Here is a 21,929-nt window from a genome sequence, read left to right as displayed (position 1 = left end):
GTGGCAAGAGTTGCTCTATCTTTTTAATATTTATAGTGAATATATTATGAAAATGGCTCATTTAGTTAAGACTCAACATGAAATAAGATTGACAGCAGAGACTAAGAAAAATCTGGAGTAGTTGATCATGCTGGTTAATAGCAGAAAAAAAACAAGGCTCCTTTGTGCCTTATAGTATAAGGCAGAAATATGTTTCTTCCAGATATCCCTGTCTAGAGTCAGAAGTCAAGATAAGAGATCATTTATAGCCAGAAACAACTGAATTGTATATAACAACACTTACTGCCCAAATGAAGTGATTAATACTTTGCTTGGATTGTGACTATGCAGGAAGGATGTTTTTCACTATAGGGTCATTTTCATTTCAAATCTAACTGTAATTACACTTTAATTGTTATGTCATTCAATCGCTTTCGACTGTTGGTTATCTTGTAAACAAAAGCTCTCCATCTCACTTGGTCTCTCATCTTTTCTTTCAGTTATAAATTCATGTTGGTAACTTATTTTGTTTTCCATTCAACTCAATTGCAGCCTTCCTCTCCTTCTCATTCTTCAATCTTCCCCAACATAACTGCCTTTCCCGATAATTCATCTGCTCATATAATATGCCCAAAGTACATTAACTTCAATATACTTCAACTGCTGCTTGCAAGGAATATTTTCTCTTTATATTCTATAAAACCTTCTTATTAGTCATTCTTGTGGTCCATGTGATTCTTAATAGTCTCCTCTATTCCCATAATTTAAATGCATGAATTCAATTTCTGTCTTTCTTCTTGATGATCCAGCTTTCACATGCATACATTACTACTGGAAATACCATTGCTTTAACTAATCTAACTTTCATAACCTTACTAACATCTCTATGTTTTATAATTTTTGTTAAGTTTAACATAACTTTTTTCACTATAGTTATTCTTTCTTGACATTGTTCTTCACACTGACCTGGATTCTGTAAATCATAATTTTCAACCATCTCTATTTTATCTCTCTCAATCATATCCATCCACCTGCCTAATCATTAGACATCATTGGATGCCGTATGGGTGACTCACTCCTTTCCTTGGTGATGTTCCACACCAATGTTATGGTCTTAATAGGAGAAATGACAGCTATTATATGTTTGTTCTGAGGAGAAATGTTCAAATTATTGCTGATATTCTGAAAAGCCATTAGACAATTAAGTCATAATTAAATTAAGTTTGAACAGGTATTCAAACTTGCTGACTTCCTCAATTCTTTCTCCGTTAAGGTACATGATTCTCAGGGGCTTCACTGTCTATATTTTCTTAGAGAACCAATCTTTGTCTTGCTAGAATTGAGTTGAATATCTCTGTTCTTACTGATCTCGTTAACTTTTGTTAAGGATTCGTCCTAGTTCTTCATCATTACAAAGAGTACTGTATCATTGGCATACCTCTGACTACTGATCAATCTGGCACCTACCCTAATTGCTGTGTTAAGCTCATCCAATACTTCACATGAAGTCCCAGTATATAAAGAACAATGATGGCATTATGCCAGCATGTTGAGAGGGAGGTAAGGAGATGGGATGAGCAATTAATTTGTTGATTTTTTTCGGCATTTTAACCATTGAACAAGGTCTGACAAATAAAGGGAAGCTCAGCAGTAAGTTAGAGGTTGACAGTAAGTTAACAAGGGTTTTGATGATAATATATTTCTGAGTGGGGGGGGGGGGGGATGGGAAAGTTTGTATATGTATCTACATATGTTGGTTTCCTGTAAACAAAAAAAGGGTGCCATTAGGAAGATGTATGATTAAAGTATCTACAAAAGACAGGCTATAATTATTTTCTTTTTCATAGTCAACTGGATTCTGGGGTGCTGTCTACTGAGAATACATCAATGTACCTTAGCCAGATAGGTTTGAAAATAGTAGTATGAAGAGCCCATGGCTGTGCTGTCAACCTGTTAATAAATGGCATCTTTCCAAGTAGCCAGAACGAAAGTTAAAATTAAAACAACAATAATATCAAGGGAGAAAACATTGTTTAGTAAATTTAAAGTGTCAGAAAGAGAGATACTGGTAAAAAGAAAGGTGACATCAATGCTCACAATGATATCATTATTATCTGAAACTAAATTTTGGATTAAAGATTTGAAATGAGTGGAACTTGAATGTAAGTGGGATTAAGGATTTAGCAAACTGTTTGGCTAACTTAAAAGAGGGGAAATCAGAGTAGCAGCTACTATATCTGGGGGGGGGGGGGCTAAATGGTTTAGTTTTTTTTTTTTTAAACTATTTCAGGATGCCAAGAAGTGACTTTTTTTTTTTTTTTGAGAATTGGTGGGATCATAGTCCAGTGGTTTATAACTAGTGCGATCTCTGAGCAACATGTTCATTTACTGATTATATTCACCAGTACTCATGACCACAGTAGAGTTACCCTTATCAGCTCTAGTGATTACTAAGCTACTATCTTTGTGTAATTTACAAGGAGAGAGAGAAATGACCATTAGAGATTTCTTCTAGGTGACAAAGCTTGGCCATAAGTATCATCAGTCGGGTATAGCTGACCATGCTTTGGATACTTTGCATAGTATCAAATGAAACTATTATTCCTCACTATAACAAATATAAATTTGAAGGACCTTTTTCAGAATCAGTAGCAGATATTTTCATTGGCAGCCACTGTGATCATATAACTTGACAGTGAATGAGATTTTTTGAGAGTAAATTATGCAAAAAAATAATATATTTTGAATGTATTTAGAACATTCGGGCTGAAAATTCACTTGCCTCTGTTTACTAGTCTGTGATGAGTGGGCAAGTGGATTTCTGAAGCCTTGGTCATGAGTCTTAGGTGAAGAGTTTTTTTTTTTTTTTTTAAATGAAGAATACAAAGAAAAAAAAATTTACATACAAAGACTAACCTTGCGGCAACAACCTTTTTTGCAATCAATGTTGTTGCAAAAGAGTTGTTAAGATTCATCTGAATGAAGAGGTACAAAGACAAAATGGTAAATTGAACATAACAAAAAGAAAACCTCAATAAAATTACTCAAATACACCCAAATACTATAGATTCTACCAAGTTACTAGTAAAACTTATATTTTTATGAGATGACAACATACAAACCTTATTTTGATCCACTTCTTCCATAATATTAGTAATCAATTTCTGTTTATTCTTTCCTTGTTCAATCATATGGGAATTCAAAGCATCACACTTATTGGAATATGTGTTCAAAACATTTGACAATATGTCCAATAGCTGCTTATTCTGATTACGGAAGATTCCACATCTAGAACCTGCAAGATAAATCACTTATTATTTCTCATACCTCTTTGATGTTTATTATTATTACATGATACCTTCAATTATGTAATTTTATATTTCATATGATGGCCAACGTTTCGATATTTCAATATGTATCAACATTTTTACCTTACCATACTTTGAAAGACTGTTCAATTCCACCTAGTTATTGAGTTTATAATTTTTTTTTTCTATATTAAAGTTATCATTCAGGACCTCCATAGGGTCATTATACTCACAGTGGGAGATACATCTTAAACAACACAAAGTCTATCATATCGTTCCTTAAATTCTTTTAGTGTTCATGCTCTAACCACCGTATCAGGCAATGTATTCGAGTCCAACTACACTCCATGAAAAAAGGCCACTCCTCACCACTTCCATTCATTCCATGAATTGTCCGCTGTCTTTACTCATTCTTCCTACTCTAGCATACAAAAGTCATACAACATACTTAGTGTCAATCCTATAACTACCCCTCAACAGTTTTTAAATGTCTCTATCATATCTCTCCTATCAACCAAAGTCTACAGTCAGCATGCCCTCAGTCTATCCTCATAGCTGTACAGTCCTGATATCCTTTTTTGCTGCTTCCTTTTCACCCTCTTCAAGGTTAATTTATTCCCTTCAAATTCCAGTAAAAAATCTAAGCACAATAATCCAGATGTGGTCTGATCAGGGTTTTATACAATGGAGCCACAACTCTTCTAACCCTACCGGTGAGCACCCTTCTCAGTGCTGGCCTGGTTGACCAAATGGTTAGAGTATCCACTCCCCAGCCAAAAGGCTGTGGGTTTGAATCCTGCCCTTGGCAGGATTCAAACCCATGTTTATAGTTGTTCTACTAATAAACCCATGTTTGTGGTTGTTCTACTAACCAGTTACCACATGTACTGCTTGACCTGTGTCCAGGCACAGTATGATCCTTGATGACTTTGCACCATAAAAAAACCTTCCTAGTATTGTAACAGTCCTCTGGGTTACCTTCACTACCACTTTGCAACGTGTTCTCTAAACGATTCTAGGAAAATTCGTTGCAAACATTTACAGCGTAGGACATTTTTGCCGTAAAACATTTTGCATTCATTTTTGTAAAGAATCAAAGGGTGATATAGAGTATTATAAAATAATTAAAAAGGCAAATCTTTATTAAGGTGAATGTCAGTGATACATAACATAATGAAATCATTTAAAAATTGTACAAATTAAAAGAGATGCTGCGGATAGTCAATTTATCAAATTCATCAGTAACTTTGCTCATTGGAAGAAATGCTAATACTGTGAAGCATTTTAATCATGTTGAATTCAGAATCTGTTGATAGTGTAACTACAAACCAATGGCAAAGATTTTGCAATAAAGATTTTGTGGCATATGAAATAAACAACATGTTATAGTTGTTGATGTAAATATGTTAAAAAAGGCAATGATAGTTGCTTTCTCGAAGTCGACCATTAATGTTCCGGGATCTAATGACCGTAGCCAGTGGTAAGCTATAGGGGACTTGCGCAAGCACTTTGTTAATTTTTTCTCAAATTTGCGAGCCCCTTGTTCTTCTTGTTTACTTTTTTATTTTTTCAAAAAAAAAAATTTTTTTTTTTTTGAAATATATTAAGCGAGAAACTCATACAGTAACCTAATAAAAATTAGTCTATTCGGCAGTGTATAGATTACATGAATTATTGTTTTTTCCTCTATAACAAATGCGCCGAAGTCTGAAAATAAAATAAGCGCATGCACAATCTTTACCCTTCTGTGGTTATCTACCTTCTGGTAGCCAATCGTATGATAAAACCAGTAGTCAATCAAATGTTTTATAAAAGATTATAAAATATTTCATTCTTATTATATTTTGAGAGCAAAAAAATTTTTTTCTTATGTAAGATAAATTAACATAGTTGATTGTGTGAAAATATTTCATGTTTAGATCATGAAATATTTGTTTAAAAATGATAGCCTTTGGAGACTGATTGTCCTCTCATAATTTTTGATTGGAATTTGTACACAAGCTGTATTAATAGAAGTTCTTGTGTGAAATACAGCTTTTTTTTTTTTTTTTTTTTTTTAACTCGACAATGCGAGCCCTTTGTTAAAATTTCCATAATTCACCACTGAATAATCTGCTGTAAGTTAATTCTGATTTGCCAGGAAACAAAGCATAACGCCGATATGGAATCCTTAGGGTTCTCATGCTAGTTGCAAGCCTGGATAAAAGAGGAGTGTCGGTCAGATAAGTGTCGATGCTCTGACCGTAAAGAAAAAACATGATTATTATCTGATGCCAATATGATCAACAGCTACAACAAGCTGGCTTGGACGTCGCCCAGATCAACAAAGTCCGCAATACCAATCGACTGATCGAGGTGGGATAGAAAAGTGGGATACCGAAAAGAAACAGAAATATTATCAGTAGGAACATGGAATGTACAGACACTTTGGATGTCAGGAAAACTAGAATTACTTCGCGAGGAAATGAAGAGATATCGGTATGATATACCAAGACTGGCGGAGATGCGATGGGCATCATCAGGAGAGATAAATGGATACAAAAAAGCTGTAATAGATAATGATGGTTGGGAAAGAGGCACAGGAAAATATCATTTCGGAGAAAGAAATGAATGAGGTGAAAAAAATGCTAGAATTTGCTGTGGACCATGAGATGACCTGTAACACAAGATTCAAGCAAAAGGAGTGAAGGAAATGAACATGGCAATTAAATGATGGGAAAACGAAGAACATGATTGATATGATTATGAATAAAAGAATATGGATAACATTGTACAACTCCTTTTCGAGGAGCAGATATAGACTTGAATCATTGTTTAGTGAATGCAAACATAAAGTTGAAATTAAAAAGAAAATATAAACTCCATCATCAGAAACGAAGAGATACAGCAAGAATAATTGAAGCAGAAATAGGAAGAAGGTACAGAACAGTGTTAGAGGAGAAACTTAAAAGTGTGGACAAAGAAAAAAAATTTGAATCTAAGAATGAAAGGAGTAGTGAAGGCGATAGATGTAGTTGAAGAAACAGTATCAGAAGAAGAGAAGATCAAGAAGAAATGGATTAGACAAGAAACACTAAAGTTAGTCAGGAGAAAAGAATGTTGAGGATAAGGGCTACATCAGAACAGAAAGAAGAGCAATATAGAAGAAAGTGTAATGAGGTGAAAAAAGCAGTCAGAATGAATAACATGAAATGGCCAGAAGCCCAGTGCAATAATATAGAACAGTATTATGGAGAACATAAAACTAGAGAGGTGTACAAAATGATTAGAAACATTAATAGAAGATGGCAACCAAAACAGAGCAGAGTTAAAGATGAAAAAGGCAAAGTATTGATGAATATAGATAAAACTGTACAGCAATGGACAAGATGCTATAGTGAGTTGTATGAAGACAAACTAGATTAAGATAGCATTGGGAAACTGACTGAAGAATTGAAGCAGATGTTACTGCCAGGTAATGGGTATGTATATATTATCAGTTATTCAGGCTACATATAGTAACAGGAAGTATTAGCATTCCATGTCTTATTGCTTTCATCATCATCACAAACTATGGGTTCGCTGCCTGTTGGTGTCAGATGCCTTCTTCACTATCTTCTTCCACCTTTCTTTGTCCAGTGCACAGTGTCGCAGTTTCTGTACACTCATTCCACGCCAGTCCTTTATGTTGTACATCATTCTCTATATCATCCACCTCTTCTGTTTACACCACCCATAATACCAAACACAAATGTTTTTATCTGCCGGTCCTCACTCATTCTGCAGCTTCTGTTTTATGATCTTCTGCATTAGATTCACTTTTGGTTGTATCTTCCAATAGAGCTCTTCATTTGTGATTTTTTTGTACAAATCCTATTCTTAGAATCTTCCTGTAACAAGTTCTTTCAAATGTCAAAATTCTTTTTCTTGATTCCTTATTTATTACCCATGTTTCAGATCCATACAGTACACCGTTAAATTTGCATGTTTCCAGTACTCTTAGTTTTGTTTACAGGCTGATCACTTTACTTTTACAGATTTATCCATGGCCTTCAGATTTGTTCTTCCCTTTGCAATTCTGATCTTTATTTCTCTTTTACAGCCCATAATAAATTTAGTTTAATCCTTTATCCCAGTGAGAGCAAACAAAGTTTGCGCCTGAACATATCTTCAGGACTGAATATAGTGTTGTACTATCTTACCTGGGTAAGTAGTACAACACCAAGGCAACTCGTAGCAAAGGTGGAGCAAGCTACCAACACTCCTATCCCAGTATCTCCCATAATGCAAAACACATCTCCTTGTGGATATGTATACTGTTATGCATTAAGGGATTGGCCACTACCCAGACTAGTTTCAACCTTTATTGAGGTCTCTTCAGTGGGAGCCAGGCCCAGAGTTGGAGATACCAGGCAGAAGCAGTAGCAAGGTCATCTTTACCTATAGGAGTTGCCAAAAGGTTTGCCACCTTTTTTTATTAAATTACCCTGGATTTAGAGAAAGACGTTGATTTAGAGAAAGACCTGGATTTAGAGAAAGAATTTAGAGAAAGACCTAGTGAAAAATAAACTTTCAACATTTTTACAGTCCAAATCATACGTCATTTTATTTCCCAAATATATAAATTGTTTTACATTTTTTTATATCAATTCCATCCACTTGTATCTTTTGTTTCATGTTCTTCTCGCCAAATACCATTGTCTTCATTTTTTCCAAGTTCATAACAAGTTCAAATCTCTTCCCTTCCTCATTTAACAGTTTCAGTGTTTTTTTGTAGTTCTCTTTCATCTTCTTCAATAATAATAATGTCATCTGCAAATCTAAGATTGTTAATTCTCATCCCTTGCACTGTTATTCCTTTTGCATCTTCCTTCATTTAATCCATTGCTCTTTCTTAATGTGCGATGAAAATGCTTGATGATATTGGGTTTCCCCCCCCCCCCCCATCTAGTACCTCTACTTGTTCTAAACCATTTCCCCAAATCATCACCTATTCTAACTGCTGCAACTGCATTCTGATAAACATCTAAGATAGCTATTAGTTTTCTATCAATTCCATAGGATTCTAGCACTGCTCATGTCACTTTCTGGTTGATTCTGTCAAATGCCTTCTGAAAATCAACAAAGCAAGTATATATGTTTTTGTTTTTTCTCTTAGCTTTCTCTGCTATTAACCGCATTGTCAAAATCTTGAATTGTAGTTCTATCGTTCCTAAATCCTACTTGCCCATCTGCAAGGTATGATTCCAATTGTGTTCTCAATCTTTCTCTCAAAATCATCATCATCATCATTACTTTACCAAGATGACTTGTTAAGGCAATTGTTCTGTAATTTTTACATTCTAGCTTATTTCATTTTTCATATAATGTCACTAATATCAATTTCATTCACATCTCTGGCATTTTCCCTTCTTTCCATACCATATTACATAGTTGATGCATTTCTGTAACCATACTTTCGCCACCATATTTAATCATTTCTCCAGTGATGTTATCATTACCAGGACTCTTGTGTTTTAGCCATGCTATTGTTTTTTCTACCTCCCCTCTTGAAATGTCCATATCACATCCATTACCTGGTAGTAATATCTGCTTCAATTCTTCAGTCAGTTTCCCAATGCTATCTTAATCTAGTTTGTCTTCATACAACTCACTACAGCATCTTGTCCATCGCTGTACAATTTTATCTTTATTCATCAATACTTTGCCTTTTTCATCTTTAACTCTTCTCTATTTTGGTTGCCATCTTCTATTAATGTTTCTAATCATTCTGTACACCTCTCTAGTTTTATGCTTCTCCATAATACTGTTCTATATTATTGCACTGGGCTTCTGGCCATTTCATGTTATCCATTCTGACTGCTTTTTTCACCTCATTACATTTTCTTCTATATTGCTCTTCTTTCTGTTCTGATGTAGCCCTTATCCTCAACATTCTTTTCTCCTGTACTAACTTTAGTGTTTCTTGTCTAATCAGATAGTGAACACAACTTCAACATATCTAAGCCATATTGTAGGTTTTAGAGTGATGGAATCAAGAGCCCTTTGCTCAAAAGTTTCCATGTAAAAGTTAGCGATTGGGGGGGGGGGGGGGATAGTGGTGAACCCATGGCTATACCTTCTTTTTGTAAGTAAAATTTATTTTACCATACGAAATAACCGGACTGTAGTACGTGGGCAAAGAGGGCCGTAATGTCGGGCTCAACAGATAATATTAATAATAGGACACTAGCGTTGATGTATATTCTATTTTTTTTTCCCACTAGAGGTCAGGCCAACAATTGTTGTACCAGTTGGTCAGTAACTTTAACAACCCAGATAGATTGTAGTGTAGATTATTCTCCGTATATAGTGCATATGCTCCAGAAGATGACCTTGGTATAAAGGTCGAAACGTCGAATGTCGAATTTAGTTATATTAAACTAAAGTTTTACTCAAACACGGTAGTTGTCTCCATAATTTTCAAAAATGTACTTGGATCACCGTGCAGTCTAAAAGAAAGGATTCAGATCATCCATGGAAATGATACCCACAAGCTGTGCAATCGGTACGGTAAGTTAAAGATATGTACTTCCCTCCTGATCAATCGACTGGCCTTTTTAAAGAGATGCAGAGATAATAACCTTATTCCTATCTGCATAAAGCTGAAAAAGAAATTATGTCTGCTAAAGCACTCCGTATATATGACTGCACAAAGAAAGCAATGCTTAGAGAACAGATACAAACAGCCTGCCAAAACCTAGCAATAACTCAAAATCTAGTTTCAAAATTGCAATCTGAACTATCGAGCTATATGAATCCAGATATTTTACAAATACTGGAAAGAATTACTGACAATTCGGCCAAATATGCCCTGGAAAATAATAAAGAAAAATGCAAGGCAAAATTTCACAGTTTGAAACAACAGCAAAATATGGCTGCCTATCCAACCAATCCAACTAATCAGGAGATCTCTGCCCTGGTAAACACCTCCAACAATGAACAGCAAACTAGGGAGACAAGGAGCGACCAACCACAGGCATGCAAGAACCATGTAATCAACCTATCAAGCCACACCTTAAACAGCGCCGAAATTGCGCTGGATAAAGATCTTAACTCGCAATAGCACCTAAAATGGTAAACAAATTGGATTTCATTTACTACATAGAAAGAGGCATCAGGTCTCTACCCAACAATATAGCCGATAAACTACGATTAGAAACTAGTAATGTCCTGAACATGTTGTAATAGGTTTCACGGTATAAAAAGAACACAGATGGTTAAGAACCATTGTTTAAAAAGGTTTGACGTAGGTGAGAAAGTTCAGCAGTGAGAGCAATGTCACTGGAACAGATTGCTCTAGCTCTATGGGTTAGTGTTTTTAAGATACCATATTGTTGAGAAGGGTGATGGTGTGATTGTTTGTGTAAGTATCTCCCTGTATGTGTGTGTGTTTTCTGTAAACAGAAAATGATAAGGAACCTTCTGGAAGACGTGTGATCAGTGTGTCCAAGAAAGGCAGGCAGTCATTGGCTTCTAGTTCCATTGTAAAGTGGATTTTAGGATGCTGGCTATTTAGATGCACTAAAAATGTATTCAATGTGTCTGGGCCATGTGGCCAAATGGCAAACACATCGTCAACATAGCGTAGCCAGAGACTAGGTTTGAGAGTGGCTGTGTTGATAGCTAATTTTTCCAGATGTTCTATGTAGAAGTTGGCTAAGGGGGGGGAGAAAGAGGTGAACCCATAGCTGTCCCATCTAACTGTTTGTATATTTTCCCTTTCCATGTAAAATAACCTGCCTGTACTGTGAATTTAAATAGCTGGAATATATCTGGGGGAAATTGTGAATTTAGTAAGTTGAGTGTTTCAATCAGTGATACATTAGTGAATAATGAGGTGATATCAAAACTCATCATTAGGTCTGAACTATTTAAGGTGTGGTTTTCTAAAATACTTTTTAGGTGGGTAGAATTTTTAACAAAGGAGGGAGAATTGTTTGTGTAAGTGGTTAGTAATTTGCTAAATGTTTGGCTAGTTTATATGTAGGGACTGTTTATACTATCTACAATAGGATGCAAAGGTGTACCTTGTTTGTGTATTTTAGGAGCACCATATATTCTGGGTGCTTTAACGTGTATGGGTTTAAGTTTTTTGACAATTTCTTTAGGCCAGGAAGTGATTTTGTTCAGTAACTTGCACACCTTATTCTTTTGTGAGTTGGTGGGATCTCGATCTATGATTTGATATGTAGACCAGTCTTGGAGCAGTGAATGCATTTTGCTTTCATATTCTGTTGTATCCATAACTACAGTGGCGTTTCCTTTGTCTGATTTGGTTATTGTAATGTGGGTATTATTGCGTAGTTCTTTTAGAGCTATTATTTCTTTATGCGGGATATTATTTTTGGGAGGCTTAGAATGGATAAGGATATTGGCCACGTCTAACCTAATATTATTGACTATGGCTGGAGGCAAGTCGTGAATCCCAAGTTCAACGGAAGTCATTATTTTGGTTTTAGGCGTGTGTACGATGTGTTTGCCATTTGGCCACATGGCCCAGACACATTGAATACATTTTTAGTGCATCTAAATAGCCAGCATCCTAAAATCCACTTTACAATGGAACTAGAAGCCAATGACTGCCTGCCTTTCTTGGACACACTGATCACACGTCTTCCAGAAAGTTCCTTATCATTTTCTGTTTACAGAAAACACACACACATACAGGGAGATACTTACACAAACAATCACACCATCACCCTTCTCAACAATATGGTATCTTAAAAACACTAACCCATAGAGCTAGAGCAATCTGTTCCAGTGACATTGCTCTCACTGCTGAACTTTCTCACCTACATCAAACCTTCTTAAACAATGGTTATAATCCCCATAAAATAGATAACATACTAAATGCTACCCATAAATTCCCTCTATCTATCACAGAAGACTACAACAAAACCATCACCATCCCATATTAAAGGCACATCTGAAAAGATATCTAGGGTGCTTAACAAACACCAATTACGCATAGTATTTAAACCTTATATAAAATTAGCAACTCTCATCCATTCACCTAGGACAAATGCACTCCTTTATCACATCCAGGTGTCTATGAAGTGCCCTGTTCTTGCCATCAAGCCTACTACAGACAGACAGGAAGAATGTGGACATCCGCCTCAGTGAACACAAAAAATATATCCGACACTTTCGCTGTGGTAAGTCGGGTCTGGCAGACCATGCTTTGGATACCCCTGCACACAGGATCAATTGGAAAGAAACAAAAGTAATGCACAGAAGCTTCTACAAGTCAGAGAGGTTGTTTCTGGAATCAACAGAAGCCTTGAAACATACTCCAAACCTTGACAAGTATGGCTGTATAAATCTACCAAAGATTTGGGAGACAGTTATCCTAAGACCAAATTAATATTTATTATTTTTATCATTTGGACTACTATTTCACAAATATCCCCATCAATGACACATTTCTCTTACTACAGAACAAATTTCTACCCGATATTATGACCCTCTTTGCCCACGTACTACAGTCCGGTTACTTTGTGTGGTAAAATAAATTTTACCGACAAAAAGAAGGTACAGCCATGGGCTCACCACTATCCCCCTAATTGCTAACTTTTACATGGAAACTTTTGAGCAAAGGGCTCTTGATTCCACCACTCTAAAACCTACAATATGGCTTAGATACGTTGATGATGTGTTTGCTATCTGGCCGCATGGGCTACAAACGCTAAACACATCCCTTAGCCACCTGAACAAACAACATGAATGCATACAATTTACCATCGAAATGGAAAATCAGAACTCGCCCCCGTTCCTACACAGTAGTCACACGTCTCCCCTCAGGCAGTCTATCCTTCACGGTCTGCCGAAAAGCAACACACACAGGTCAATACATACATGCTAATTCATACGACCACCCATCACAAAAATATGGAGTCATTAACATCCTTAAAAACAGGGCCATAACAATTTGCTCTAACCAGCAAGCCCTGAAGCAAGAACTAAAAATGATCAGCGACACATTCATAAATAATGGCTATAACAAAAATACTATCAATAAAATACTCTATAAAACATCAACAAAAAAGAATCTAGATTACAGTAAAACCATAGCCATCCCATACGTTAAAGGGTTATCAGAAAAAATCAACAGAATCCTATACCATTATAATCTCAATGCCACCTTTAAGCCACCTACTAAACTTAAAACCATATTCAACTCCTCTAAGGATCCTCTGCTCCCCTTGGCACATCCTGGAGTCTATTGCATCTGCTGCACCTGTAACTTACCATACATTGGTGAAACAGGACGTACAATCCCTGTACGTAAGAAAGAACACATAAGACACATTAAATATATCAATTTTGGTGAAGCAGGCCTCTCAGATCACGTGCTCAACATCTTACATCAAATCAACTGGAAAAGCACCCACTCTTTACACCATACAAAAACTTGGTATGAAAGGAAATTTAAGGAAGCCTGTGAAATTCTGATAAACCACCCAAATATCAACAACAATCGTGGCATGAACATTAGAACTGGATGGCACACATTCAGCCTACCTAATACATAAGATCCAGCATAAGTCCGGACTCTAACTAACTTCTAGCTTGTATTAGAAACCATTCCATACCAACTGGTTGGAATGTACATGTATAATCATATTGGGAAACACACACACACACACACACACACACACACACACACACACACACACACACACACACACACACACACACACACACACACACACACACACACACACACATTGTTGTTGTTCCCAATGTAATTCTACAACCAACAGATAATATTAATAATAGGACTCTAGCTTTGATGTATATTCTGATTTTTTTTTTTCCCACTAGAGGTCAGGCCAACAATTGTTGAAACGGTTAGTAACTTTAACAAACCAGATAGATTGTAATGTAGCTTGTTATCTGTATATAGTGCATATGCTCCAGAAGATGACCTTGATATAAAGGTTGAAACATCGAATGTAGAATTTAGTTATATTAAACCAAAGTTTTACTCAAACACGGTAGTTGTCTCCATAATTTTCAAAAATGTACTCGGATCACCGTGCAAGCCTAAAAGAAAAGATGAATATAAGTTTCGTTTCCATGCTGCCATATACATTATAGTTGAGTAGGTTGAAAAGGACAGGTTTATTTGCAATAGAAGGGATACAATCAGGACCAGGTTATCCAAGAACACTGCATGTTCACTTAGCTTTTGGTCAAAAGCTAAGTGAACATGCAGTGAATAGCTCGTAGTAAAGTGGAAGAAAGAACTTTATCTTTAAATCCTTGCTCATTCTGCAGATGTGTCCAAATAATTGCAGCTTTTATAATAAATTTAGTTTAATCCTTTATCCCCAGTATCAGCAAACAAAGTTTGCACCTGAAGTATCTTCAGGACTGAGGCAAGTCATGGTAAAGGTGGACCAAGTATTCATCACTACTTTTCTTAGCATCTCCCATAATGCAAAGCATTATGGGAGATGCTATGCATTACGGGAAGGGTCATTACCCAGAAGGTTTCGACGTTTATTGAGGTCTCGTCAGTGGGAGCCAGACCCAGAGGTGGTGGTGATACAAAGGTGGAAGCAATGGAGAAGTCATATTTACCTATACGAGTTGCCAAAAGGCATCTCACCTTATTATTAAATTACTCTGGATTTAGAGAAAGATGTTGGAAGTTTTTTCCACTTGGTTAGACTATAATAAATTTAGTTTAATCCTTTATCCAAGCGTAAGGAAACAAAGTTTGCACCTGAAGTATTGGTAAATTTGACTTCTCCATTGCTTCCACCTCAGTATCACAGCCACTGGGTCTGGCACCCACTGATGAGACCTCAATAAAGGTTGAAACTGGTCTGGGTAGTGGCCCTTCCTTTAATGCATAGCATTATACATCTCTGCAGGGAGATGTGCTTTGCATTATGGGAGATACTAAGACAAGTAGTGATGAGCGCTTGGTCCAACTTTACCACGAGTTGCCTCAGTCCTGAAGATATTTCAGGCACAAACTTTGTTTGCTTACACTTGGATAAAGGATTAAACTAAATTTATTATAGTCTACCCAAGTGCAAAAAACTTCCAACATCAATTGCATCTTCCATTGTATAATCTTCTGCATTAAATTCTTCTTTGGATGTAACTTCTGATAGAGTTCATTTGTGATTTTCTGTACCCATCCTATTCTTAGAATCTTCCTGTAACAAGCTATTTCAAATGCCAAAATAAGTTTTCTTGATTCCTTATTATTACCCACGTTTCAGATCCATAAAGTACACTGCTAAAGATGCATGTTTCTAGTACTCTTAATTTCGTTTGCAGGTTGATCGCTTTACTTTTCCAAATGTTATCCATGGCCTTCAGATTTGTTCTTCCCTTTACAATCCTGATCTTTATTTCTTTTTTACAGTCCAAATCATATGTCATTTTACTTCCCAAATATGTCAATTACTCTACATTTTTTATATCAATTCCATCCACTTGTATCTTTTGTTTCATGTTCTTCTCACCAAATACCATTGTCTTTGTTTTTTCCAAGCTCATAACAAGTTCAAATATCTTCCCTTCCTCATTTAACAGTTTCAATGCTTTTTTGTAGCTGTCTTCTTCAATAATAACAATGTCATCTGTAAATTTCAGATTGTTAATTCTCATCCCATGTACTATTATTCCTTTTGCATCTTCCTTCGTTTTGTCCACTGCACTTTCTAAATGTGTAATGAAAATGCTTGGTCATATTGGATCCCCCTGTCTAGTACCTCTGCTTCTTCTAAACACAAATCATCAGCCTAACTGTTGCTGCCATTGCATTCTTATAAACATCTTTTAATGTGGCTATTAGTTTTCGTCAATTCCATAGGATTCTAGCACTGCTAATGTCACTTTCTGGTTGATGCTGTCAAATGCCTTGTGAAAATCAAGCAAGTATATATGTTTTTGTTTTTTCTCTTAGCATTCTCTGCTATTAACCGCATTGTCAAAATCTGTTGAATTGTAGTTATTATATCTTTCCTAAATGCTGCTTGCTCGTCTGCAAGGTATGCTTCCAATTGTGTTCTCAATCTTTCTGTCAATATCATCATCATCAACCTTACCAAGGTGACTTGTCAAGGCAATTGTTCTATAATTTTTACATTCTAGCTTATTTCCTTTCTTGTATAATGTCACTAATATCGATTTCATCCACTCTTCTGGCATTTTCCCTTCCTTCCACACCATATTACATATTACATAGTTGGTGAATTTCTGTAGCCATACTTTCGCCACCATATTTAATCATTCCTCCAGTGATGTTATCATTACCAGAACTCTCTCCCCGTGTTTTAGCCATCCAATTGCTTTTTCTACCTCTCCTCTTAAAATGTCCATGTCATACTCATTACACAGTGGTGATATGTATCTTAATTCTTCAATCAGTTTCCCATCTCTAACTAAATCTAATTTTTATTCATATAGCTCACTATCATATCTTGTACAATTTCATCTTTATTCATCAGTACTTTGCATTTTTCATCTTTACTTGTGATCTTTTTGGTTGCCATCTTCTACTAATGGTTCTAATAAATGTGTACACCTTCCTAGTGTACAAATTTTGGATGGACTAGAAAGTGTACAAGATTGGTGAAGACATAATTCAAAACTGATTCTGAGCTATGCAATTGAGGTGCTTGGTGAAACATCTGGAAAGATAAGAGAGCAGAAGGAGGGTTGGTGGTGGAATAAAAATGTACAAGAAGCAGAGACAGCTAAAAGGAAGGCAAAGCAGAAGTGGGACGAGTCAAGACTAGAAGAGGACAGAGAGGAGTACAGAGGGGGGAAGCGAGAAGCTAAGAGCTTTGGTGTGCAGACGAAAGCCATGGCATATCAAGATCTTTATGATCCATTAAAAACAAAGGAAGGACAGAGAAAAATTTATCAATTGGCAAAATGTAGAAATAAGGCATCAAAGGACATCTTATATGTGAGGCAGATCATAGACTCTGGAAGAAGAGTAATAAGGAGGGATGTGGATATATAATAAACAGATGTAGAATATACTTTGAAGGGCTTTTGAATGAGGAAAATGCAAGGACTCACAGAGAAGATAGGGAGCCTTAAAAAGGGCATGGTGCAGAACATCAGTAGTGGAAGTGAAGGAGGCCACAAAGAGGATGAAGAATGGAAAATCGGTGGGTCCTGACAGGATCCCAGTGAAGGCATGGAAGGCACTGGGGGAAGAGAGAATTGACCTGCCGTGGCACCTGTTCATAAAAGTTTGCCAACAGAAAATTATACCCAAGGAGTAGAAGGAAAGTACTCTTGTCCCCATCTACAAGGGTAAAGGGGATGCACAAGACTAAGAATTACAAAGGAATAAAGTTGATGTCCTACAAAATGAAAATCCTAGAAAGGGTTCTTGATGGAAGACTGAGGAAGGAGGTGGAGATTGCAAAGGAACAATTTGGCTTCATGCCTGGTCAACTGACGATAGATGCTATCTTTGGGTTACAGCAGATGATGGAAAAGTTTTGAGAGAAACAACAGGAGCTACATTTGAGCTACATCACAATTAAGCAGGAACAGACAGAAAGTCTTCCTGTTTAATTGTGATGGAGGTGGTGACAGAGGAGGTGAGAGAAGACGGGCCTTGGACAATGTTGTATGTAGATGACATCGTACTGTGTGAAGAATCAAGAGAAGGCAGATAAACTGGAAAGATGGAGTAAAGTACTGGAAGAGAGAGGTAGGAGACTGAGCAGAAGTAAGACAGAGTATATGTGTTGCTAAGTGGATGGCAACCAGAAGACAGATCTGGAGCTGGAAGGAAATATCAGGAATGTTAGGGACTTTAGATACTTAGATTCAACAGTGAAACAGGATGAAGAGGCTGAGAAGAAAGTGGGATGCTGGATGGAGGAACTGGAGAGAGATGGCAGCCAGGAGACAGATCTGGAGCTGGAAGGAAATATCAGGAAGGTTAGGGGACTTAAGTAGCAGAGATGAGAATGCTTAGGTGGATGTGCAGTGTGACCAGAAAGGATCATCTGAGAAATGACTATGTAAGGGAAACGGTAAAAGTTATGAAACTTAGAAGCGAAGATACAGGAGGCAAGGTTGAGATGATTTGCTCATGTGATGAGGAGGGAGGATGAATGTGGAAAGAAAGGTCATGCAGATGGATGTGCAGGGGAGGAGAAAGCACAGGTGGCCAAAGAAGAGATGGAGGGAGCTGGTAGAGGAGGACTTGAGGATGAAGAACTTGGATGTGATTACAGCCCAAGATAGGAGGATGTGGAGGAGACCATTCCACTTTATTCATTCTGACTGCTTTTTTCACTTCATTACACTTTTTTCTATATTGCTCCTCTTTCTGTTCTGTTGTATCCCTTCTTATCCTCAACATTCTCTTCTCCTGTACTAACTTCATTGTCTGATCCTGTCTAATTTCCTGTCTGATCCACTTCTTGATCTTTCTTTCTTCTGGTACTGTTTCTTCAACTGCATCTCCTATCGCCTTCATTACTCCTTGCAATCTTAGATTCAATTTTTTTTCTTTTTCCACACTTTATAGTTTCTCATATAACACTGTTCTGTACTTTCTGCCTATTTCTGCTTCACTTATTCTGGCTGTATCCCTTCATTTCTGATGATGGGATTTATATTTTTGTTTTAATTTCAACTTGATATTTGCAATCACTAAGCTATGATCTGAATCTATATCTGCTACTTGAAAAGTTCAACACTGCTGTGTTGATGTTATCCATCTTCTTTTAATCATATCGATCATTATTCTGGGTTTTTCCCATCATTTGATCACCATGTCCATTTTCTACACTCCTTTTGCTGGAATCTTGCATTATAGATAATCATATCATGGTCCACAGCAAATTCTAACATTTATTTCACCTTGTTTGTTTCTTTCTCCAAAACCATATTTTCCCATGATGCTTTCCCAACTATAATTTTCTATTCCAACTTTGGCATTCCAGTCTCCTTCAATAATTAGTATATCTTTTTTGGTATTGTTTCTATTGTCTCTGTCAGATCATTCTAAAATAAATCAATATCCTCATCTGTGATGTCAGATGTGTGTGCATATATCTGGACTACTGATATGTTAAATGGTTTTGCTTGAAATCTTGCTGCCATCTTTCGTTCATTTACTGGTTTGTAACCTAACAGTGCCTCTCTAGCTTTTTTTGTTAAGAAGGAAGCAAACTCCTGCTGTGTGCTCGGTGTCATGCCCTGACCATGACTTCGCATCCATTTATCTCTCCTGATGATGTCCATCGCATCTCTGGCAGTCCTAGTATATCACATCGTTATCTCTTCATTTCCTCGCGAAGTAATTCTAGTTTTCCTGACATCCAAAGTGTCCATACATTCCATGTCCCTACTGATAACAGTTCTGTTAGTTTCAGTTTCCTTTCTGTATCCCATTTTTTGATCTAATCCTAATTGCTTCATTGGTATCACGGATCTTGTTCATCCAAGTGAAGTCTGAGCTGGCATGTTTTAACTTTAATTGCAGGTGATGGAGGAGAATAATGCCATCAGGAAGAGGGGGGGGGGGGGAAGGGTAGGAGAAAACATGGACTGGTAAAAGTTATGTCCAACAGCACCGGCTAAGCAAGATTTTTCCTGAACTCCCTTGGCACACTTGTTAGACAACTGAGGCTTGGTTGGGAATTTAGAGCACAATGGGATGCTGTCAGAATTATTTCTTACAGACATCTTTCCTCATTCATTATCAGTCTGAGCAGGTGTTTGGATCAAGAGAGTGCATCCAATCATGTAACAGTAATCCAACCATGGAAAGAAGTCATGAAGGTCATCCCCTTTGTAATGCCAAAGGATTATGTCAAGAAAATTTTACAAAAAGAGGCTCAAGTTTTTGAGAGATGGTGCCAGAAGATGGAATATTTAGGTTGGAAGACATATTAATGAGTTACTGAGGACAAGCAGAGGGAACCTTCTAATAAAATTAACAAGAATATTGAAGTTAGATTAAAGCCTTCAGGAAGTTTGCCTTCTTATAGAGTTAATTTTGGAAGAAGATGCTTCAGCTTTACTGATTTACTATAAAATAGGAATACAGAAAGTATGAACTAGGTATCAAGGAAAAGTGAACTAGTAAAGGAAATGAGAGCTCAGGTTAAGATTTTAGGAATTAGCAAACTTAATTGGACAGGAATAGGTGACTTTGATTGTGCTGACTTTAGGATTTATTATTCTGAACATGAAAGTTCCAGCACAAATGGAGTCCCATTCACAGAAGACAATAGAAGCATTGCCATGAAGCAGGCAAACACCATGACTTAGCATTCCTCATCTCTTCTCCTTTATGGCATCATCAGTTTATGCAGGAGTGAAGCATAATATTCTGCATTCACAGTGGTCTTCCCTTCCTTGAAGTAAATCAAGACAAATCCCCGGCAATCATAACAGATTGTTGCCATGATCTTTTTGGTGGACTGAGTGACCACGTCTTTTCTCAGAGGTGCTTCGTCTGGTTTATGCAACTCCATGGATGACCTTTTAGAAAGAGAAATGTAATAAAGGACCATAGTTTCACACCCGGAGACAATGGATTCCAGCACTTCTCTCTAATTCCCTTGGAATAGCTCTAAAAACTTGCTCGTTCTGAACTGAAGAGAGAAGCTGGGGCAGGTTCCAAAACCTTGGATTGACCATCGTAATGTGAAGCTTCTCGTGAATGATGTGAAAGGCAGTTGTTATAGAAAATCCCAACCTTGGTAATATTTCTTTGATCATCAGCCGTCTGTCATTGAGCAGTTCCTCCTCAACAAGAGACACATTATTCTCATCATTACTTCCACAGGCTGAACATCACAAGGATCATTTTCAATGCTTTCTCTTCCTAGGTGAAACTGTTTAGCTCATTCCTTCATTGTGGAATATGAAGGAGAAGCTTCCCCATAAACACCATCCAATCGTTATTTGATAGTACTCAGAGAAAGCCCTTCTTTGGTGAAAAACTTTATCACAATGCAGTACTCAATTTTTAACATTACAGTCACTAAGCATGCCACATGTTAGTCATACAAGTGACTCCAACTGAATGACGGAGGTAGAGAATTAAAACTGGTACACCAAGCTTCCCATAGATGGTACTATCTGGTGGAAACCTTTGGAACCTATCTCACACATGTGCACGCATGCACGCACACGCACACACAAGGTTTTATATATATATATAACCCAGTGTCCAAAACAATAATGAAACTCATCATAATGTATATTATGATCATAATGTATTTGAGGCCATTTGGTGTGAGATTGTGGCTAGCAGAACTAAATATACAATTGGGTGTTGCTATAGACCAGGTGATGGAAAAGATGGTGGTGACAGTATGCACAAGCAAATAGAAGAAATGAGTGGAAGGAGGGTAATTATTATGGGAGATTTCAACTATGGTCGCTTTGATTGGAGTGAGGAGAGGACACACGGGAGGAAGGAATTGGATTTTATGCGGTTATTAAGGGATAACTATCTGCGACAGCATGTAATGGAAAATACTAGGGGTCAGAGAGTGCTTGACATAGTAATTACACCTGAGGATTTGGCTGTAACAAATATGACCACATTGCCACCAATTGGTGAGAGTGATCATAGGGTCTTGACTTGGAGGTGGCTAAAGATGT

The 21,929-nt window shown here is 36.9% G+C and overlaps 1 protein-coding gene across 3 annotated transcripts in view; it reads right to left on the bottom strand.

Moving 5' to 3' along the window:
• The window catches only part of LOC150108792 (kinesin-like protein KIF11-B), a 706,328-nt gene that overhangs the window by 344,925 nt on the left and 339,474 nt on the right, over positions 1 to 21,929 (bottom strand). For all 3 annotated transcript variants that reach the window (XM_090403242.1, XM_090403252.1, XM_090403263.1), the window contains exon 15: positions 3,102 to 3,274. In XM_090403242.1, coding sequence (XP_090259368.1) covers positions 3,102 to 3,274 — 173 coding nt within the window. The remainder of the gene's footprint in view (positions 1 to 3,101; positions 3,275 to 21,929) is intronic.

Source organism: Typopeltis vanoorti, chromosome 2, assembly GCF_054136105.1.
Source record: "Typopeltis vanoorti isolate ZY-2024b chromosome 2, IOZ_Tvanoo_1.0, whole genome shotgun sequence".
In the NCBI taxonomy this organism is placed as follows: Eukaryota; Metazoa; Arthropoda; class Arachnida; order Uropygi; family Thelyphonidae; genus Typopeltis; species Typopeltis vanoorti.
Note: the sequence above shows the minus strand (reverse complement) of the source record. Positions and strands in the feature narration are given on the sequence as shown.